At 56.6% G+C, this 18,100-nt stretch overlaps 1 protein-coding gene across 2 annotated transcripts in view; it reads left to right on the top strand.

The window, feature by feature from the left end:
• The window catches only part of Adgrb1 (adhesion G protein-coupled receptor B1), a 70,912-nt gene extending 53,118 nt beyond the window's left edge, over window positions 1-17,794 (top strand). Inside the window, exons 20-32 of one of the 2 annotated variants that reach the window (XM_060389279.1) lie at window positions 48-150; window positions 784-934; window positions 1,568-1,637; window positions 2,782-2,848; window positions 4,478-4,563; window positions 6,021-6,119; window positions 9,236-9,407; window positions 11,057-11,152; window positions 12,574-12,628; window positions 14,924-15,624; window positions 16,351-16,386; window positions 16,551-16,658; window positions 17,023-17,794. In XM_060389279.1, the coding sequence (XP_060245262.1) occupies window positions 48-150; window positions 784-934; window positions 1,568-1,637; window positions 2,782-2,848; window positions 4,478-4,563; window positions 6,021-6,119; window positions 9,236-9,407; window positions 11,057-11,152; window positions 12,574-12,628; window positions 14,924-15,624; window positions 16,351-16,386; window positions 16,551-16,658; window positions 17,023-17,220 (1,942 nt within the window). In that variant the 3' untranslated portion in view covers window positions 17,221-17,794. The remainder of the gene's footprint in view (window positions 1-47; window positions 151-783; window positions 935-1,567; window positions 1,638-2,781; window positions 2,849-4,477; window positions 4,564-6,020; window positions 6,120-9,235; window positions 9,408-11,056; window positions 11,153-12,573; window positions 12,629-14,923; window positions 15,625-16,350; window positions 16,387-16,550; window positions 16,659-17,022) is intronic. The other variant, XM_060389280.1, reaches the window with a different exon arrangement.
• The last annotated feature ends 306 nt before the right edge of the window (window positions 17,795-18,100 follow it).

The following is an 18,100-nucleotide window of genomic DNA, read 5'->3' as shown; positions in this document are numbered from 1 at the left end:
CTTGGTCCCTAGTAGATGCTGACCTCAGGCCCTGACCCCTCTCACAGGTACATTCGCTCAGAGCGGTCCGTCATCCTCATCAACTTCTGCCTGTCCATCATCTCCTCTAACGCTCTCATCCTCATCGGGCAGACTCAGACCCGCAACAAGGTAGGCAGCCTTCTGTCCTGCCCTGCACAGCCTTCTACTTCCTGGTGTGTTGAAGATGGCCCCTCCATCACGGGCTCCCACCCTGGCCAGCCTTGAGCTGGGCAGCTCAGTGTGTAGATCCCCTGTTTGCCTTTCCTAGAATGCCCTTCCTCATTCTCCACCCAAATGGAGAATGGACCCAGAGGCTAGGCTTTGGGAAAGGGTCTTTATAGGCCGCCCTAATGTGTTGGAGACAGAGAAGAGGCTGAGCCCCGGGCACTGATTGTTGTGTGCCGTGGCAGAACTCAGTCACAGAGGGCTTGCCTGTGACTTGATGTGAGTCTTCGGGTATGACTCCCTCTGACTCCTGGGCCTCAGATTCAGCCCTGCCAAAGGATAGAACTGACTAAAGCTTCTCAGTGGCCTGCTGGGCCCAGTTTGCTTGCAGCTGGGGGAGAAAGATGAGCATCTACCCCAGGCCTTGGGCTTCAGTGGTCCACCTCAGGGTGAGGACCAGGTTGCTTCTTGCCCAGGAACTTGGCTGGTCTCAAAGTCACTGGGTGCTGGTTCTTTCTCATCTGTTGCCGCATGCACATGTGGGTGGGTGAGAGCCATCGAGCCCCTGCCCAGTGCCCTTGGCCCCTGCCTGCCCAGGTGGTGTGCACTCTGGTGGCTGCCTTCCTGCACTTCTTCTTCCTGTCCTCCTTCTGCTGGGTGCTCACCGAGGCCTGGCAGTCCTACATGGCCGTGACTGGCCGCCTCCGGAGCCGGCTCGTCCGCAAGCGCTTTCTCTGCCTGGGCTGGGGTGAGCAGGGCAGCTGGGGTTGGGAGACGAGGGTGGACTGTGGTTAGGGCTCTTGGGGTATAAATTGGCAGCTGGGAGTGAGGGCGGGCAGTAGGCTGGGGTGAGTGACCAGGAGGGAGGGTATACAGCTGGAGAGAGGGTATGCAGTGGGCTGGGGTAAGCAAAGCCTCAGTGGGACAGGCAGCTTGGATAAGATGATGGGCTATCTGTGTCCTTGGCATTCTTGTCCTGTCCCCTCTTCTTGTTCCTAACACTCCTAGAGTCTCCATTTGTCATTCTGCCTTCTCCCTTTGGGCCTCCATTCTTTTATAAGGTTGCCAGAAAATGCAGCCCAACCCGTCCGTCCAATTAGCATTCAGATGACAATAATAGTATACTATATATTTCATAGTACTTGGGTCACAGGCTCTAAAAAACGATACCCTCTTTCTGTAAGATTGAGTGGTAACAGGCTGTGTCTTGCCCTCTGATCTGCAGTCCTGTAGCATTCTCCTCGCCTTCGGCATCCCACCCCTGTCCCCCTCTTCCCTGTAGTACTGCCCTCATCTGGGTCTTCCCTCATGTGGCTTGTCCCTTGACCCATGCGGGAAGGGGATTTCAGGACTGACCCCCTTTCTTCTGGTCCTCTTCTAGGGCTCCCTGCACTGGTGGTAGCCATTTCCGTGGGATTTACCAAGGCCAAGGGGTACAGCACCATGAACTAGTGAGTTGGACAGATGGGGACAGATCTGGCAGATGCCCCACCCTGCTGGCATTGGATCAGCAAGCCTTGGGAGGGTGGGCCATTAGGCAGCTCTTTCACTTCTAAGCAGTCATGCCCTGCCCACCCTGTGGCCAGGGAGATGAGAAGAATGCCAGGGGCCGTCAGAGCCTCCTGCTTCTTCAGAGGGTGACTTTGGTGGCCATGAACCTCTGGAGTCATCATCTCTATGTGTGAGTGTTGAGGATAACCCCAGAGGGCAGCAGTTGCACCCTCCCCGTGGGCATGAGAGGGGTGAGTCAGTTTCACAGATGAAGCCCCTGGGGCCTCAACACCTGACCTCAAGCAGTGTGGGCTCCATGGGCAGAGCAGGAATAAGAACAAAAATTCTAATGGAAATGGCTTGGGGTGGGGTTAGAAAGGGGAACAGAGGCCTAAGGGGTTGGCTCACACCAGATGGGAACCAGGAGGCTAAAAACCAGCAGGCTGTGAGGGTCGGAGCAGACCTGAATTAAGCTGAAGCCCTGGGGAGGTAGGTGGTAGGGCTTTGGAGCCCCTGTATCTGAAGAGAAGTGTGTTGAGCAGCGTTGACTAGAAATGCCCAGGCCAGAGCGGGGGACAAGCATGCAGCATGCTGAGTATCCTCTATGGTGGTGGTTCTCAACCTGTGGGTTGTTGATCCCCACAGGAGTCTCCATTCAGATATTTACCTTACAATTCGTAACAGTGGCAAAACTACAGTTATGAAGTGACAATAAAATGATTTTATGGTTGGGGGTCACCACAACATGAAGAACTGTGTTAAAGGGTCATAGCACTAGGAAGGTTGAGAACACTGCTCTATGGTTTTTGATCTCCTACTGGTATCACAGATGGTATCCAGGGGCTGATGGTGGTATGGGCTGTGGAGGGCTAGGCAAGTGAGCATAGGGCTAGTGGCCTAGGCCAGGAACTTCAAATCAAGCACAGTCTGCTAGAGACTCTGAGAGAAGAGCCAGAAATGGCCCCTCTCACAGAAGACAAAGGGGTGTGCAAACTTTCCCATTTCTCTCATGGCCACCCAGCTCATATACTCCTCCCTGACACACTGGTTGCCTACCCTCCCCTGGGCCTGGGACTGGGTACTGACAGCTTGTTTCTTCCTCAGCTGCTGGCTCTCCCTGGAGGGGGGACTTCTGTATGCCTTCGTGGGACCAGCTGCTGCAGTTGTGCTGGTACTGGCCCAGCCCCTCTCCTCCCCTACCTCCCAGGCTGGACCCCCCGGGTCCTGTCCTACCCCTTGGCTGGCCTGTGGGGATCTGGTCAGCACCATTGGCAGCTCCCTCACCCCACTCCAGTCATTCAGTGTGGCACCCCATCGTCCTCTCAGCTCCAGGAGCATGGCTTGCCTGGGCATTTGGGCATTGATTATATACCTGCCAGGAGGCCTTTGCAGGTTTGGTGAGTAACAGGGAGGTGGGGACAGATGGACGGATGGACAGCTGAAGCTGCAGGGATTGAGCAGACTTGGCTCAGGTCATGCATGTCCACCACAGCTGTGAGCACCCAGAGTGCCAGGAGCTGAGGCTGCTTGTTTCGTGGTGTCAGAAGGACCTTGCCTCTTCCTGGTCCTTCAGTTGACATGCCCATTTGGAGAGGAGTCCAAAGCTCTAGCTGGGGGCTGACCCAGAGCCAAGACCAGCCTGGCTCAGCATGGGAGTAGATGCTCTCTCTCTAGTCCTTGTCACCCCCCTCTTGCCCTCTGTGGGGGAGAGGCGGTCAGGGAGCTTGGCTCGGGTCAGTATGGTAGACAGGCGGCACAGGAGTAACTGACCCTTCAGAGTGTGAGCAGTGAGTCTGGGGTGAGTGTGTAGGTGGGTAGAGACGATTGGGTGGCTGTAGGAATTCCCGCTACTTACTCCTCAAAGGCACCCAAACGGAAGTGGATATAACTGGTCTCTGACCAGGTGGCTGCTGGGCCAGCTGGACCAGGTGTCATTTAAGAACAGGCTCCAGGGGCCACATCACAGGAGCCTGTGTCTTAACCACTCAGCCAAGCAGAGCCTGTTGAAGGAGCCTAAGCAGGCCTAGAATACCTGCAGCCCAGCTGTGTGGTCAGCAAGCTATGAGGCTACACCAGGACGCAGGGCCCTGTGTGCCGAAGCCTGACTATGCAGAGCCATGGAAACTGTCAGCCCCTGGGCCTCTGGTCATGGCATAAGCGTCCAGAGTATCTCCCCACCTTGACCTTTGCCCCGTGGATCCAGGCCAAGGCCTTGGGGTCATGGCAGCCTTTCTAAAAAAAGGAAATTTTACCTAGAGGCCCTAGGGAATTCTTTGAAAGTAAGGGTGAGAAGTAAGATTTGAGCAAGGCCTTATCCCTTGTCCCACACCCTGGCCAAGATAACCAAAGAGAAACAAGGTGCCAGGGGCCCCAGGGCATGGAGGCTCTGATGGTGGATTTAGGAATGATTCTTATCTTGGGTAGTAAATTGGTCAGTAGTTTGGAAGATGCATCTGAGACCCTAAGAAGTCCTCAGGAGGCACCCAGTGGAAATTGTTGGCGGGGTTGAAGGTCAGTGGGATTGGGGGAGATCAGGAACAAGGGGTGCCCAATATCAGCTGGTGACGCCATCATTGGCCCTGGGCTAGGAGCTCACCATTATCAGAAGTCAGGGGAAGGGCATCGGTGGTATAGGGCTACACTGAGGATAGAGCTCTGGATGAATCCACCTGGCCAGCACTGGGGTCGTGAGTTGTGGGGGCTCGTGAGTAACCCTTGGAGGACTGTGGACATTCTGGGCATGGCCGCTGCTGATCTGGGCACCCATGGGCTCTGGCCCACTCCTGCCTCTGCCCGGCAGGTGAACATGGTGATCGGAATCCTGGTGTTCAACAAGCTCGTGTCCAAGGACGGCATCACGGACAAGAAGCTGAAGGAGCGGGCAGGGTAGGCCCTGTGGCCCTGGCACCTTGCCCTTCTTGGCTGGAAAGACCCAGAGCCCACCCACCATTAAGTCCCAAAGCCAGTCTGACAGTTTAGGTGTCCTGGAGCAGATTGGGAAACTGGGGCATAGAATACAAAGGCTTTTTTCCCCCTAGCCAGTTGCTCTCTGCCTTGCTCTTTGCCCCAGTTTCTCTCTCTGACCCGAAACAAGGTGGGACCCTGCAGAATCTCCAGAAACAGTAAGACTCATTTCTCAAAGAGAGTCCCCCTGCTGGGCTCAGGGCTGGTGGGAGGACACCCCAGGCTGGGAGCGCCTCTTCCCTGTTCCCTGAATCTCACCAGAGGCCTTGCCTATCCGATGCCTATATCACTGGAGGATAGCTAGGGAGAGGTGGGACAGTGCTCCTCCCACACTGCTCAGGCACCTACTCTGTGGGTTGTCCTGGGAGTGAGGGATGACATGGAGTCACTGCGGCCTCTGCTCAGGGACATGTGGGGGTGGGGGAGAGTCACTAGAAACTTGCCTTGCCCTGCCCAGAGTCATCCCTGTCCAGCCTTCTACATCCTGCAGCTGGTGTGCTGGTGTCTTTGTGGGGGGTCCTACCCCTGCCCCTCCCCCCTGTGCCTGTCTTGCTTGGTGTCTTTCTCTGTCTCTCACTGTCTCTCTTTTTCTGGTTTCTCCTTCTCTGCCCAGTGCCTGGTGGGCTCTGCCCCTGGCTAGAGCTCTTGAGTGGGCTAGGGAGCTCTGTCACTGTGCCTAGAGTACCTCTGTGGCGGAGAGCTTGGGCCTGAGCTCCTAGCTTCAGCCTGCTGTCCACCCCAGAACAGTGGGCCGACATCAGAGTCCGAGCCCCACACCACATGTGGGTTGAACTGTGGCTGGTGGTGTAAGTGTGGAGGTCCCCTTGGACTCTCCAGCGCTGGCCTGCTCCATTTGCTCATAGAATAGCCACGGGGTAAAATTCCATGTCTATATCCCCTCATAGCAGAACAAACAGAGTTTTAGAAAATGGAGAGAGCTGGCGGAGCTGGAATCAGACCCCAGTTTTGGGTGTCCTGGGCCAATGACTGGAAGGGGGGTGGGTGCCTACCCACTGTGTGTGCATGCACAACTCCCTCACACATCCACGGGCATTCATGGAGAGGGCTGCCATACAGCTCAGCCTGTCTATTTCTGCTCTCCTTGTGAGGCCAGCCCATGCGATAACATCTGGTGTGCCTATGTGGGAGGAGGAAGGATAGCAAAGCCTCCTTCAGAGCTTGCTGCTCTCCACACGTGGAGAATGGGGCGTGCTGTCAGTCAGCAGATGCTGGCAGCCCGTGGCCCTGCCCATCTTACTCCCTGCCCCAGGCTTGGGTCCTGTAGATGACTGAGAGCCTCAGGCTGCCTCTCTACTCCTTGCCTCGCGGTTTCGAGGGAACCTGTTTGCTTTTGTTTCAGCCTTTGATTTCACTTGCAGTCAGCTGCCCGCGCCCCCCCTCGGGCGTGCCCTCACGTGTGCTGAGTGCGGAGTCCTCTCTGCGGCCGAAGCCACCTCCGACGCTACCAGTAATGCCATGTTAGTGCCTTGCTGCCACCTCGGAGCAGCCCTGCATGGGCTCTGCTCTCTCCTGACTCACATTTATTTGTTTTTATGTTTTTCTTTCATTTCTTTCATTTCTGCGGCCCCCTCTGGGTTTCCAAGGCAGCCCTGCCCTCTACTCACCCTCTGCCTGCAGGCTTGTCTTTCTCAGTTCAAGGCCTGCCTGCTATGCAGCATATAAAACACCTGGGAGGCAAGGAGTGGGTCAGCTAAGGTCATAGAACGGGACTGGATCCAAGGACAGTTGGGGTGGGCCTGCACCGCTCCCTGCTGCTTCCTGAGTCCCCCCAAGAATGCTGGCGCAGAACCTGGCCGCAGTCCCCACCGCCATAAGACAAATGGATAGAGGCTGGAGTCATGTGCATGTGTCTATATGAGTGTTTGGGTGGGTATGAACCTATTCGCATTGCTCACCTCTAAGAGAGGTTGGATATATATACAGTACATATGTGCCAGTGTGAGTAGGGGTGCCCATGTGTGGGAGTGAGTGTATTTGCAGTCTGCAGGTGTGCATTAGAGGTTCTGTTTGTGATGGTAGCTGGGTGTGTAGACAGTGTGCTGTGCATAGCAGTGAGAGTGACTGGTATGTATGGACATGAGGGAAAAGTATGCAAGTGTGAACTTGCAAGCAAGTGAATGGTGAGCAGGTGTGGGGGGGGGCGTAACTGTAAGACTGTAACTGGGAATGGGCAAATGTGTATAGACGCATGTGTAACTGAGATGTGTTATCCCCTGTGAGTATATGTGTTGTGTGTCTGCATGGGTGCACAGGAAGGTACAACCGTGAGAAGAGGATACTAAGCCCAAGGCGTGTTGATCCCCTGACTTGGCTGTGACATAGTTATGTTTTGGGTGGGTGGAGCTCAGCGTAGAAGGTCCAACTCCAAAAGTCATCTTGTCCAGGCCCCTGCCTCCTTCAGGTCACAGCAGTAACAACAGCAGAGACCCCAAGCACTAACCCTCTTGTGCAGACACTGGAACACAGGACTCTTGGTTTCTCAGGAAGATATTAGGCTGGGTAGGTGAGAAGAGATGTATGGTTTGGGCACCAGGCAGGTAGACTAGCCTGTTCCCATGCTGATCCCACACTGCTGTGAGCCCTGGAGCCCATCTTTTGGAGCAGCAGTTTTTCTGGGTAGAGGTCCAGCCTGAGCCAAACAGCTGAGGGTCAGGATCCCAAAGGTCAGCAGCAGCTAAAAGTGGTGACACCCAGGCCTCACTATAGCTCTTCTTCTGCCCTGGGTTATCTGAGTCACTAGGGAGCATAGACTCCTGTTCCTCAGGGGTCCTGGGGAAATGATTTGGAAACTGGTGGCCTGGTAGAGAAATGGCAGAGCTGACCTTGTGGGAAGCCAAGGTGGGTCTGCTGATGGGGAACTCTGTTCCTACATCAGAAACAGGTGACATGAAGTGTCAGGGGTCCTGCTCAAAGAATGTCTGCTTTGAAGGATAGGGGAGACGTTAGTGGGCCCAGAGCAGTGGTGGGAACAAGTCTAGAGCTGAGAAAGGTCCTGCCAGTGACAGGAAGTGATTTACTAGCGGGCCAGCCTGCCATTGTTCTGTTCTAAGCCTCTGGGACTGGTGAGCTCACAGCAGGCGGCGGGAGGGTACTGCTGGCTTCTGCAGCCATAGGCGAGGGAGGTGGAGTTGCTGGCACTGTGCAAGGAGGCTCCACTTCATCCTTCATCCAAAAGTACGGGTGGGGTCAGCAGGGACCCAGGAATTGGGGCTTTGTGCCTCACATGGGTTCCTCCTGTGAAGGGGATGATAGACTGCATAGTTGACTGGAAGTGGAGCTCTATAAGGTACAGTTTAGGAGCCCGTATTTCAGGGCACTGAGGGAGGCATGGATCATCAAGGTTGTTTCACGGCTTGGGCCTGAGTTGGGGAAGATGAGCCGGCAGAGGGCTGCACAGGGCTCTGAGAGCCAGTCCTGAGTGCCCTGGCTACAGAAAGCTCCTATGTTCACCAAGTGGTGATAGCCATCGCTGAGGGCAGGGAGACTCCTGGGGTCAGCATAGCATGGCTTCAGAAGGCACAAAGGTAGGCCTAGAAGAGGCCATGGTAGAGGGCAACTGTAGCCAGCCATATGGCTTCAGAGGCCAGGAAGGTGAGGAGGGCTGTGTCCTTGCAAGGCCAGACCCTACATTGGACCCTTGCCAGGGCTCTGCTCTTCGGTTTGGTGGGGCTCTGCCTAACTGGGCCCTCAGATCCTCTAGCCTGTCCCAATAGTTCCACTTCCCTAGATCGCACTCTGTATGCTGTCCCCTTCTCTCATCTGCTCCTTTGGGAGGGACAACAGGATGCCTCCCCTAAAAGAGGAGGGACAAATACTCCTGATGTCACCCCTGAATTCTGGCAATGACAGGGGCTACCGACAAGCAACAGTGGCTCCTGGGAACCACAGGGGTACTGAGATTGGAGTCAAGGCACTCATGTATCCCACAACCTTGAGGCAGTATCATGTCTCCACCTGAGCATGGGGACAAGCTTGGTGGTAGACGTGCAGGCCAGGTACTGATGGAGGGCTCAGGCTGTTAGACTCCCTGTGCCAGCCTGGTGCTCCAAGAAGAGACTGAGGTCTGAAGGCAGGGGTGGCTCAGGTCAGGGCCACAGGACGGCTCTAAGGCTCGGGAGGGTAACTGCAGCTCCAGAAGAGGAAGAACACCCTTCGTGTCTGTTCTCTCTGTCTTGGTCTCTCCTTTGACCCTCTGGCCTTGTCCAACTGTCCACTGTCTGTCCTGTCTCTCCCTCGCGGTTTCTCTCTCTCCTTCTCTCAGTACCTTCCCCCAACTCCTGTCCCCCCACAGCCATCTTGTCTTGCAGTTGGGACCCTGGATCTCTAGATCCAGGGCCCAGGGCCTGGAAGATGGAATCAGGGGCTGCCTTGCTCCATGAATCTCTCTCGTCCCTGTGCCCTTCCTGTCTGTCTCCCTTCTGTCACCTTCTGGACAGGGTCCAAGTTCTCTCCCAAAGAGCTCCTCTACTTTGCTGGGTCCCTTCCAAGCCCTCAGGCCTGGGGATGGGGGAAAGGGATATCCTCAGGAGAGGTGGAGCACCCATGGGGCCGCCCTGATGCCCTCCATCCCCAGGGCCTCCCTGTGGAGCTCCTGCGTGGTGCTGCCGCTGCTGGCGTTGACCTGGATGTCTGCTGTGCTTGCCGTCACCGACCGCCGCTCCGCCCTCTTCCAGATCCTCTTTGCTGTCTTTGACTCGCTGGAGGGCTTCGTCATCGTGATGGTACACTGCATTCTGCGCAGAGAGGTGGGCGTCCTGGGCCTAGGACCCAGCATGTAGCCAGGGATGTTGGGAATGGCTCCCCTTTTGGAGGAGACCTCATCAGCTATGGGAGGTCTGCCACTGACAGGGCAGAGTAGGAGAGCCAGTGCTAGATCCTTCTAGCATTTCAGAAGGGGAGAACCTTTCAGAAGGTGAGAACATAAGCTTCCTAAACAACTATGTCTTCATGGCCACCAGCAAGAGGCAGTAATGAGACTAGCTAACTGTCCTGACCTCAGAGAGGCTGCTCTGTGGATGAAGTGCATCTTACCTTGATAGACCAACCTAGGCTCCAAATGGAGCCAGGACATGGCTGGGGCCTAGAAGGAACCTGCTGGTGCCCAGAGCCTTGCTGCCTCCATTCTCTTCAGAACCTTCTAGAATGCTGCTGCTGAGGGACTCGAAAAGCAGCAGGTACAAGAAGACATCGTCAACTGTAGTTGCGGAACCAGGGTGGGGACCTCAGGTGACAGAAGGCAGCGAGGAGTCCAGATCCTACTGTTCTCTAGGGAGGTTCTGGAGGAGCACCCTGGGAAAATGAGGACTGCCTGAAGTTACAAAAATATTCCCACAAAGGAACCCTCCTTCCACCTCCCTGTGCTCCCTAGTATTGTGTCACTCAGCTGTAGGAAGCTACTTTGAGAAGCCACCAAGAACCGTGGCAGCTTCCAGGGAGAAAAGAGACTTCTGGGCCCACTTACCTTGGCCACCTAAGCACTGCATCCACAATTCTCGATAGCACCACGGTACTATGACTTTCAGCCCACAGGCAGCCCACTGGCCTCGTGTTCTAAGGCCACTGATCTGCTCTGAAGTCACACTCTTGCCCTCTGCTCCTCCCTCGCTGTCCTGGCTTCTACGAGATGAGCAGTGGCCTGTGTGTGAGGAACAGGGGCATTGTACACAGAGAAGGAACTTGAGCATTCCTAACTCCAGAACAGCAACTTCAGAGCTAGGCCAGCGAGAGTGAGGTGTCTCCTGCCCAGCATATAAGATAAGAAGAAAGATTACAAGATCAGTTGGAAGGTGAGATCCAGGGGACCAGCTGGCTCAAAGAAGGCAACTCCAGGAAGGTAGCAGGACAGATGTCAGTAAAAGAGCAGAACATCCCCCAAAGATCTGGCCCTAGTTGTGGAATCTGCACAATGCCTGTGGTCAGGAAGTTGAGATTCGAACAGTATCCAGAGGGCCCAGAGCTCCGTGTTGGGTAGGATGAGCACACGAAGCCAGCTTCAGCCCTTCTGTGTGGTTCTTGATGCAGATCCCATCACCTCACTGCTGTCCAGAGCTTAGACCTCAGGGTGCTTGATCCCGTGTCCTTCCTCACGCTGATCATCCTGGGCCACTTCCTCCTGGTGCTACTTGCCAAGATTTATGCTGGCCGAAGCCTTGCCAGTACAGCCCATCACCAGCAGTTAGGATGGGTGTTTGGGGTGCAAGCTGGACCTGAAGCCAGGTGCTTCCTCCAGCCAGTGGAGTCTGCAGCTCCCTCCCAGCATCAGGAACTCCGAATGTCTTCATCTTATCTCCTTTGTCCTCCTAGCAGGAGAGGCGCTACTGTGCTCCAACGAGGCTTCTTGCAGAGGTGCTGTGTGGGGCCATGGTTCCCCGCTGACCTCCTTTCCCTCCTCCAGGTCCAGGATGCTGTGAAGTGCCGTGTAGTAGACCGCCAAGAGGAGGGCAACGGGGACTCTGGGGGCTCCTTCCAGAATGGCCATGCCCAGCTCATGGTAGGACTGATTGCCTGGAGATACAAGCTGTCCCCTTAGGGACCTCTAGGTTCTCCCTGTGCCTGGAGTTCTGCTGGCTTCTGGCAGCCCTGTTAGATGAATTCTGACCTCAGTTTGTGTTGGGGAAACTGAGGCCAACTAAAATCCTTGATCCAGTGTTTCGAGCTGGGACAGGCTGTTGGTGAGTTGGGGGTGGGGGCGGGGGTGGAGGCTGGTGTGCATTCTCGACTTCCTCAAAGCTGGCCCTTCCTGAACTGTGCACAAGTCAACTGTGAGTTAACTCATGCAGAATGCTTCAGCCACGGGATTTAGGCACAGCAGCCTCTGAGCTGAGCCCCTGGGCTCTGCTGGCCAACTTCCTGCCCCTCTGGCATCACCTGTACATTGTCCCAAGTGTCCAGCACACCCAGGGGTGAGGCACTGGGGAGCATCTCTGGGTGGTGTCTACACAGAGCCAATCCTCTGGGCGTCAGTGCCACCATCTAGAGGGAACAGGAACTTTGTCATCTAGAGGGTGTCAGCTGGACAGGAACTTTGTCGTTTGGGGGATACTGTTTTCCCTCCTCTTGATGTTTCTCCTGGCCTGACCTCTGACCTCAGGGGAAGACGGCCACCTTCCCAGCATCTTGGCTCCTGCATTTCAGGGAAAGACCTCCAGTTTGAGATTAAAGGCCAGACTGACCCCCCTGGAGCCCTGTGGCCTCTGGATGGGTCTTGTAGACCCAAGCTCCTAAGGTGGTCCTGGGTCACCACTCTGGCCTCCCCAGCTGCTGTCCTCAGAGATGCAGGGGGGACCATGTCTCTGCTCTAGGGGAGGCTGGTGCTGGCCCAGGTCTGTGTCTGTCCCCTGCTGTCTGTCTTGGATGGAATGGCAGAGGCTCTGGAAGCCCTGGTGGCTGCATGGCTTTGGGGGAGCATGGCCAGAGGGGCAGAGGCCGGCTGCTCCGTGCTGCCTTGGAGGGAGAGCACGCATGGTTGATCGCACGCACCTCCAGGCATATACAAACACATGCATGGAGAAACATGTGCGGATGCGCCTTCACATGAATTCGTCGAAGTAAGCTCTGACTCGTGTGTGAGTCACACAGTGCTCCCCTCAACATACATGTTCATGCCCACACAGCATCCTCCTCTGCACTCACAAAGGCAAAGGCACCGCAAACACAGGGAAACACAGCTCACACATGCATGTGAATGCTGACGGCCACAGCCATGCTCGCACAGACAAGCTGTACAGATGCATGGCCACACCATGTGGCCCCTCATAGTGTGGTCTGGGATTACTGGTGACAGTGTCGGTATATTTGTGACCTCTGAGGTGTGGGTGTGGCTTTAGTGGCCCCCTTCCTACTACCCTGCAGCTTGCAGCCCCACCTGTTCCCAATCCTGCCCTCATCTCGCCCTCGGTCTCTGTCTTGCAGACCGACTTTGAGAAGGATGTGGATCTGGCCTGTAGATCAGGTGAGCGCCTGACAGGTGAGAGCCATGGTGGCCAGTCGGCCCATCTGCTTCTTTCTTTACTCCCAGCATTTGTGTGCCTTACCTGTCCCCATCCCACACCTGCTGCCACATGGCCCAGCCTGGGCTCCCTCTTCCTCCTCCTCAAGGGCGTCAGGAGGCCTGTGGGTGTGACTGAGGGAGCCCCAGAAAGCTGTTGTGGAGCCCATGCTGGGCTGGGACCATCTTTGGTAGCCCCTCACCTGTCTGTCTCTCCGTTCTTCCCTCATAGGGCAGAGCAGATGGGCCAGAGTGTGCGACCCAGCCCTGCTCCTGCCTCTGTCTGTACACTCACTGTCACCTGCCTCCTGCCTGCCCTCCCCCCCAAGCACCCATGTTCTGTGTTGTCTTCGTTTCTTCATTGTTAACCTGGGGTGGTGGATGGGCAGGTTGCGCTTTGAGAGTGCGAGATTTCTGTGGAGCAGGGAGAAAGTAAGAGAAAGGAACTGCTACTGGGGGTCCCAGCTAAAGCTGAGCTTCCTGGAAGCAGAGTTGAGAAGGTACTCTGCCTCCCCCCATGTTCCTACTGTCAGGCCATAGCCCCTGTGAACCAGGGTCTAGGGCAATGGCAGACAGTCTCTGGCTGTGGAGGGGCCATCTGCCTTTGCTCCATCTGCTTCCCAAGTGGGGAATGTCAGCTGCTGTTTTGAGTGGAATTCCTGAAGGAGGTGACTTTGGGATGGAAAAATCCTTCCTTGGTCGTCAAAGGTCCAGCTCCGCAGCCTACCCAAGAGATGACCCCGGCAGTAGGGGCTGGGGGCTGGCTGAGCCCTGGTAGTGTGCTCCAGGCTCCCTGTACCCAGCTGTGCCTCTTAGAGCACACAGTGCTATGGGCTGGATGGATGTGGCTGGTGGGCACACAATGGGTGCCTGCGTATAGATGTCCACGGTGGGGCAGAGTTCCTGCTAGAAGGGCTTGGGATGAGTCGTGTGCAGGGCGAGGTGTTGACCCTTGGAAAGGGGCATACAAATTGATAGGAAAGATGGCTGGTCCACTGCTGGGGTGCTGAAGAAGGGCTGGAGGAGGACAGTGCTGGCTTCCTTAGTCAGTATACTTTTGCTGTGAAGACACCATGAGCAAGGCAGCTCTAATAAAAGAAAGCATTTAGTTGGGGGCTGGCTTACAGTTTCAGAGTTTTAGTCCAGCACCGTGGTGAGGAGCATCATGGCCTGCAAGCAGGCACTGGAGCAGTAGCTGAGAGCTACATCATGATCCATAGGCAGAGACTCTGGGCCTGCAATGGGGTTTTGAAACCTATCCCTAGTGACACAAGTCCTCACACAAGGCCACACCTCCTAATCCTTTTCAAGTAGTGTCCCTCCCTGAGGACTAAGAATTCAAGTGCACGAGCCTCTGTATTTGAATTCTTATTCAAAACACTGGGTGATAGAATGGAAGAGCCAAACGTCATCATTGGAGGTGAGCTGGGAGGGCTAGGGAGCTATGGCCTGGGAATCTGCAATGTTGCGGGCGATCGTAGTTGATGAGCTGGCAAGAGCTGCTGGTGGGCCCCAAGGCTGTGTGAGCTAGGCGTGACCAGAACTGGCAGTGTGCAGACCTGGGCCAGGCTCCTTAAGGAGGGGCTGTGACATTGCTGTGAGCTAGTCGGGTTCTCTCCTGACCGGTAGAGCTGGGCTGATGGGCAAGTGACAGGTGGGATGTGTGGTGAGCTGGAGCTCAGGCCAGATGTTGGACAGCCTGAGATGTTTAACCCAAGAGAGGTGACAGGGTGGAAACGTCAGGAAAAGGGGCCTTGTCAAGGCTCAGGACAGTCAAAGCAGGGGAGAACCCTTCAGAGGGGTTGGGCTCATGTGCTAGGCCTCGTGGTACTTAGGACTGATGTGTCTATGCCAATCAAGCACACCCTCCCGCAAGCCCGCGTGTGCCAGGAATACTGGAGGGGAAAGAAGGGGCCGCTCATTGGAAGAGGCTGTTCTTTCCAGCTGGAGGTACCTCGCCGCTGTGCTTTCCAGCAGAGGGCGCCCTCACTTGCCTTTCAGAATTGCCATGGTAGGCTGTGAATGAGTGGCAATCTTTAGTTGCCTTGGGAGGCAGACCAGAGGACCCCCACAGGCCAGCCTCATTAGAAAAGGCAAAGGAATTTTTGGCTGCCCAAGTGCCAGCATGTGTCTGGAGTGGATGTCCAGGGCTGCTGTGGGTGGAGGCCAGGGTGGCAGCAGTGTCGGCTAGACTGAGCCCCTGCTGCTGCAGACCATCCTCGACACTCTGACCCCCTTTTCCTATCTGCCGTCTTTTCCGATGCTCCCCATTAGTGCTGAACAAAGACATTGCAGCCTGCCGCACAGCCACCATCACAGGCACCTTCAAGCGACCGTCACTGCCTGAAGAGGAGAAGCTGAAGCTGGCCAAGGGCCCACCCCCCACGTTCAACAGCCTGCCAGCTAATGTGTCCAAGCTGCACCTGCATGGCTCACCCCGCTACCCCGGTGGGCCACTGCCTGACTTCCCCAACCATTCACTCACCCTCAAAAAGGACAAGGCCCCCAAGTCCTCTTTTATTGGCGACGGGGACATCTTCAAGAAACTGGACTCAGAGCTGAGCCGGGCCCAGGAGAAGGCTCTGGACACGAGCTACGTGATCCTGCCCACAGCCACGGCCACACTCCGGCCCAAACCCAAGGAGGAACCCAAGTACAGCATAAACATTGACCAGATGCCCCAAACCCGTCTCATCCACCTCAGCATGGCGCCTGATGCCAGCTTCCCCACCCGCAGCCCACCTGCCCGTGAGCCCCCAGGTGGTGCACCCCCGGAGGTGCCCCCTGTCCAGCCCCCTCCCCCTCCCCCTCCACCACCCCCTCCACCCCAACAGCCCCTACCCCCACCACCCACCCTGGAGCCTGCACCTCCCAGCCTTGGGGACACAGGGGAGCCTGCGGCCCACCCGGGACCCAGTTCAGGTGCTGGGACCAAGAATGAGAACGTGGCCACCTTGTCAGTGAGCTCCCTAGAGGTGAGGGTGGTTCAGAGTCTGCAGAGGCAGAGATGGGTGGACCCCCAGCCAAGGGCTGGTACTTCCCTGCCCTGTAGGCTCTGGGCATGCTAGAAATGGGTAGGGCTGGCTCAGGGACAGGATCCTTATGCAATCCGGCCCATTTCATAGTTGGTAACACATAACAACAGTCTGTGGTCAGCCTAGTGCTTATGCCCCCCCCCCCCCCCGCCTTGTCAACCTTTAGGAGGTGAGACTGAGGGCAGGATAAGACCCTTAGGGGAACCCCTGCCCCACCCTAGGATGTGCCACCACCTCGCCTTCATCTTCTTGGGTACAGCCAGCACCCTGAGTTTGCTGTTGGGGGTCCAACCATGTGGTCCCATGGTCAGATCTTGACCAGGGTGGCCTGGCTGAGCTGGACACTGAGGGAGGGCAAGGGCCAACAGGCCTAGAGCAGGGAGGGAAGACCTCGCTTCCCACAGAGAACTTGGGGTACGGCCTCTGATACCCCATTCACATTTCATTGTCGTCAGGGGGTTTCCCTTTGGTCTCGGCACATTCTCCAAACCCAGAGCTGGGCCTTGTCCCTAGGGAACAGGAAGCCTGGGTTCTTGGTATACCCTCACCATGCCCCTTAAAGACAGGTTGGTGTCTCCCCAATTCTCAGGCCAGAGGGCCTGGACTTGAGGTCTAGGAAGTTTTAGGGAACGCGTTGACCATGAGCACAACCCCTTTCTCCTGCAGCGGCGGAAGTCACGGTACGCAGAACTGGACTTTGAGGTAAGTGCAGCTGCCTCTCGCTGGACAGACAGGCTGGGTACTAGGGCCATTTCGGCAAGTGGGGGCTGGGGAGGGGCTCAAGCTGGGGGGCCAACAGTCAAGTGGGACAAAGGGGTGGCTGTGGATGCCCATCCTGGCTCAGGACTCGTGGCCCCAACCCACAGAAGATCATGCACACACGGAAGCGGCACCAGGACATGTTCCAGGACCTGAACCGGAAGCTGCAGCATGCGGCTGAGAAGGAGAAGGAAGTGCCAGGCATTGACAGCAAGGTCAGGAGGGTGGGCTCTGCTCCAGCCACCATGGACTTCTGTCCACCTTCTACGCATCCCCAGTCACTGGGTTCTCTGGTTGGCCTTCCCCTGTGCTATCTGTCTCTTCTCCGACATGCAAATGGGTGGGGCAGGAGGATCCCGAGCCTGGGTATCCATCTGGCAGGTTCCAGACTGTCCTTCCCCACAGCACTGAGCCCATCATGGGAACTGCAGCCACTGCCAAGACAGGGGCTGTGGGATGATGGGTGGCTGCTCTCTCTGGGAATCCCCTTTCTAAGAGCCCTCCTTTCTCTTCTTCCTCCTCTCCCATGGCATCACTCCCATTCGCCTCTGCCCTGCCTACGCTCTTGGCCTTGAGTAGCCAGAGAAGCAGCAGACTCCCAACAAAAGGGCCTGGGAGAGCCTCCGCAAGCCCCACGGGACACCCGCCTGGGTAAAGAAGGAGCTGGAACCACTGCCCCCTTCTCCACTGGAGCTGCGGAGTGTGGAGTGGGAGAAGGCGGGTGCCACCATCCCACTGGTTGGCCAGGACATCATTGACCTCCAGACCGAGGTCTGAGCGGGCGGGCCGTGGCCCCGCACCGGGCCAGGAGGTGGGATGCTGCTCTGCCCGCTCCACCATAGGACGGGCACGGATGCGCTCGCGGTGACGGCCGGGTCCAGCCCCGGCCTCAGGGCGCTCAGAGGCGGCCAGGCAGAGGGCCCGCGGTGCTGGGACCAGAGCCAGACACAGGACAGGAGGTGGCATGGCCCGCGGGCACAGGGCTCCAGAGGCCAGATGGTGCCTCAGACTCTGCCCTCCTTGGGCAAGCCCGGGCAGGCAGGCGGGCGGCTGTGGACATGGACAGGCCTGGTGTGGCCAGCGTCGCCAGGATGCCCACCTCAGCCACCGCTGCAGAGGACTGCCTGTGGCCCACCAGCCTGGCTCCGATTTTTAGACACCCCTACCCCTTGGGAAGCAGCCAGACCCCTCACTCCCTTCCAGGACCTTGGGCCCCTCTCAGACCCAGGCGGAGCATGGTCCTGACCCAGACCCCCAGGGGCAGGACTGAGACCCCTCTGGAAAGAAGCGGGGTGGGGAATCTATTTTTTCTCTCCTTTTCTTTTCTTCAATAAAAAGAATTAAAAACCCACCTTTGTGGTCTGTTTTCTTCTTTGTAGCAGCCTGACTCCTCTTCAGTGGTAGGCGGGTAGCTCTGGCCCTGCCCTGCCCTAGGTGCCTGCCTTCTACATGGTCCTATGAGGCTAGATTTACGTCAGTGTCAGTTCTCCACCTCAGGAGCATTAGACTCCCTGCCTCCCCCAAGTCACCTGGGAAGGACAGAGTTAACAGATGCCAACATTAAAAACTACTTGAAGTGGTAAGAAAAGAAAAAAAATGGGGTGTAGCTGGGCTCTAGGGTTCCCCTTTCACCTGAGCCCATCTTCACATGCCTGCT

Source organism: Meriones unguiculatus, chromosome 8 (assembly GCF_030254825.1).
Source record: "Meriones unguiculatus strain TT.TT164.6M chromosome 8, Bangor_MerUng_6.1, whole genome shotgun sequence".
Taxonomy (NCBI): Eukaryota; Metazoa; Chordata; class Mammalia; order Rodentia; family Muridae; genus Meriones; species Meriones unguiculatus.
The sequence above is the reverse complement of the archived record's forward strand: the minus strand, read 5'-3'. Positions and strand labels throughout refer to the sequence as shown.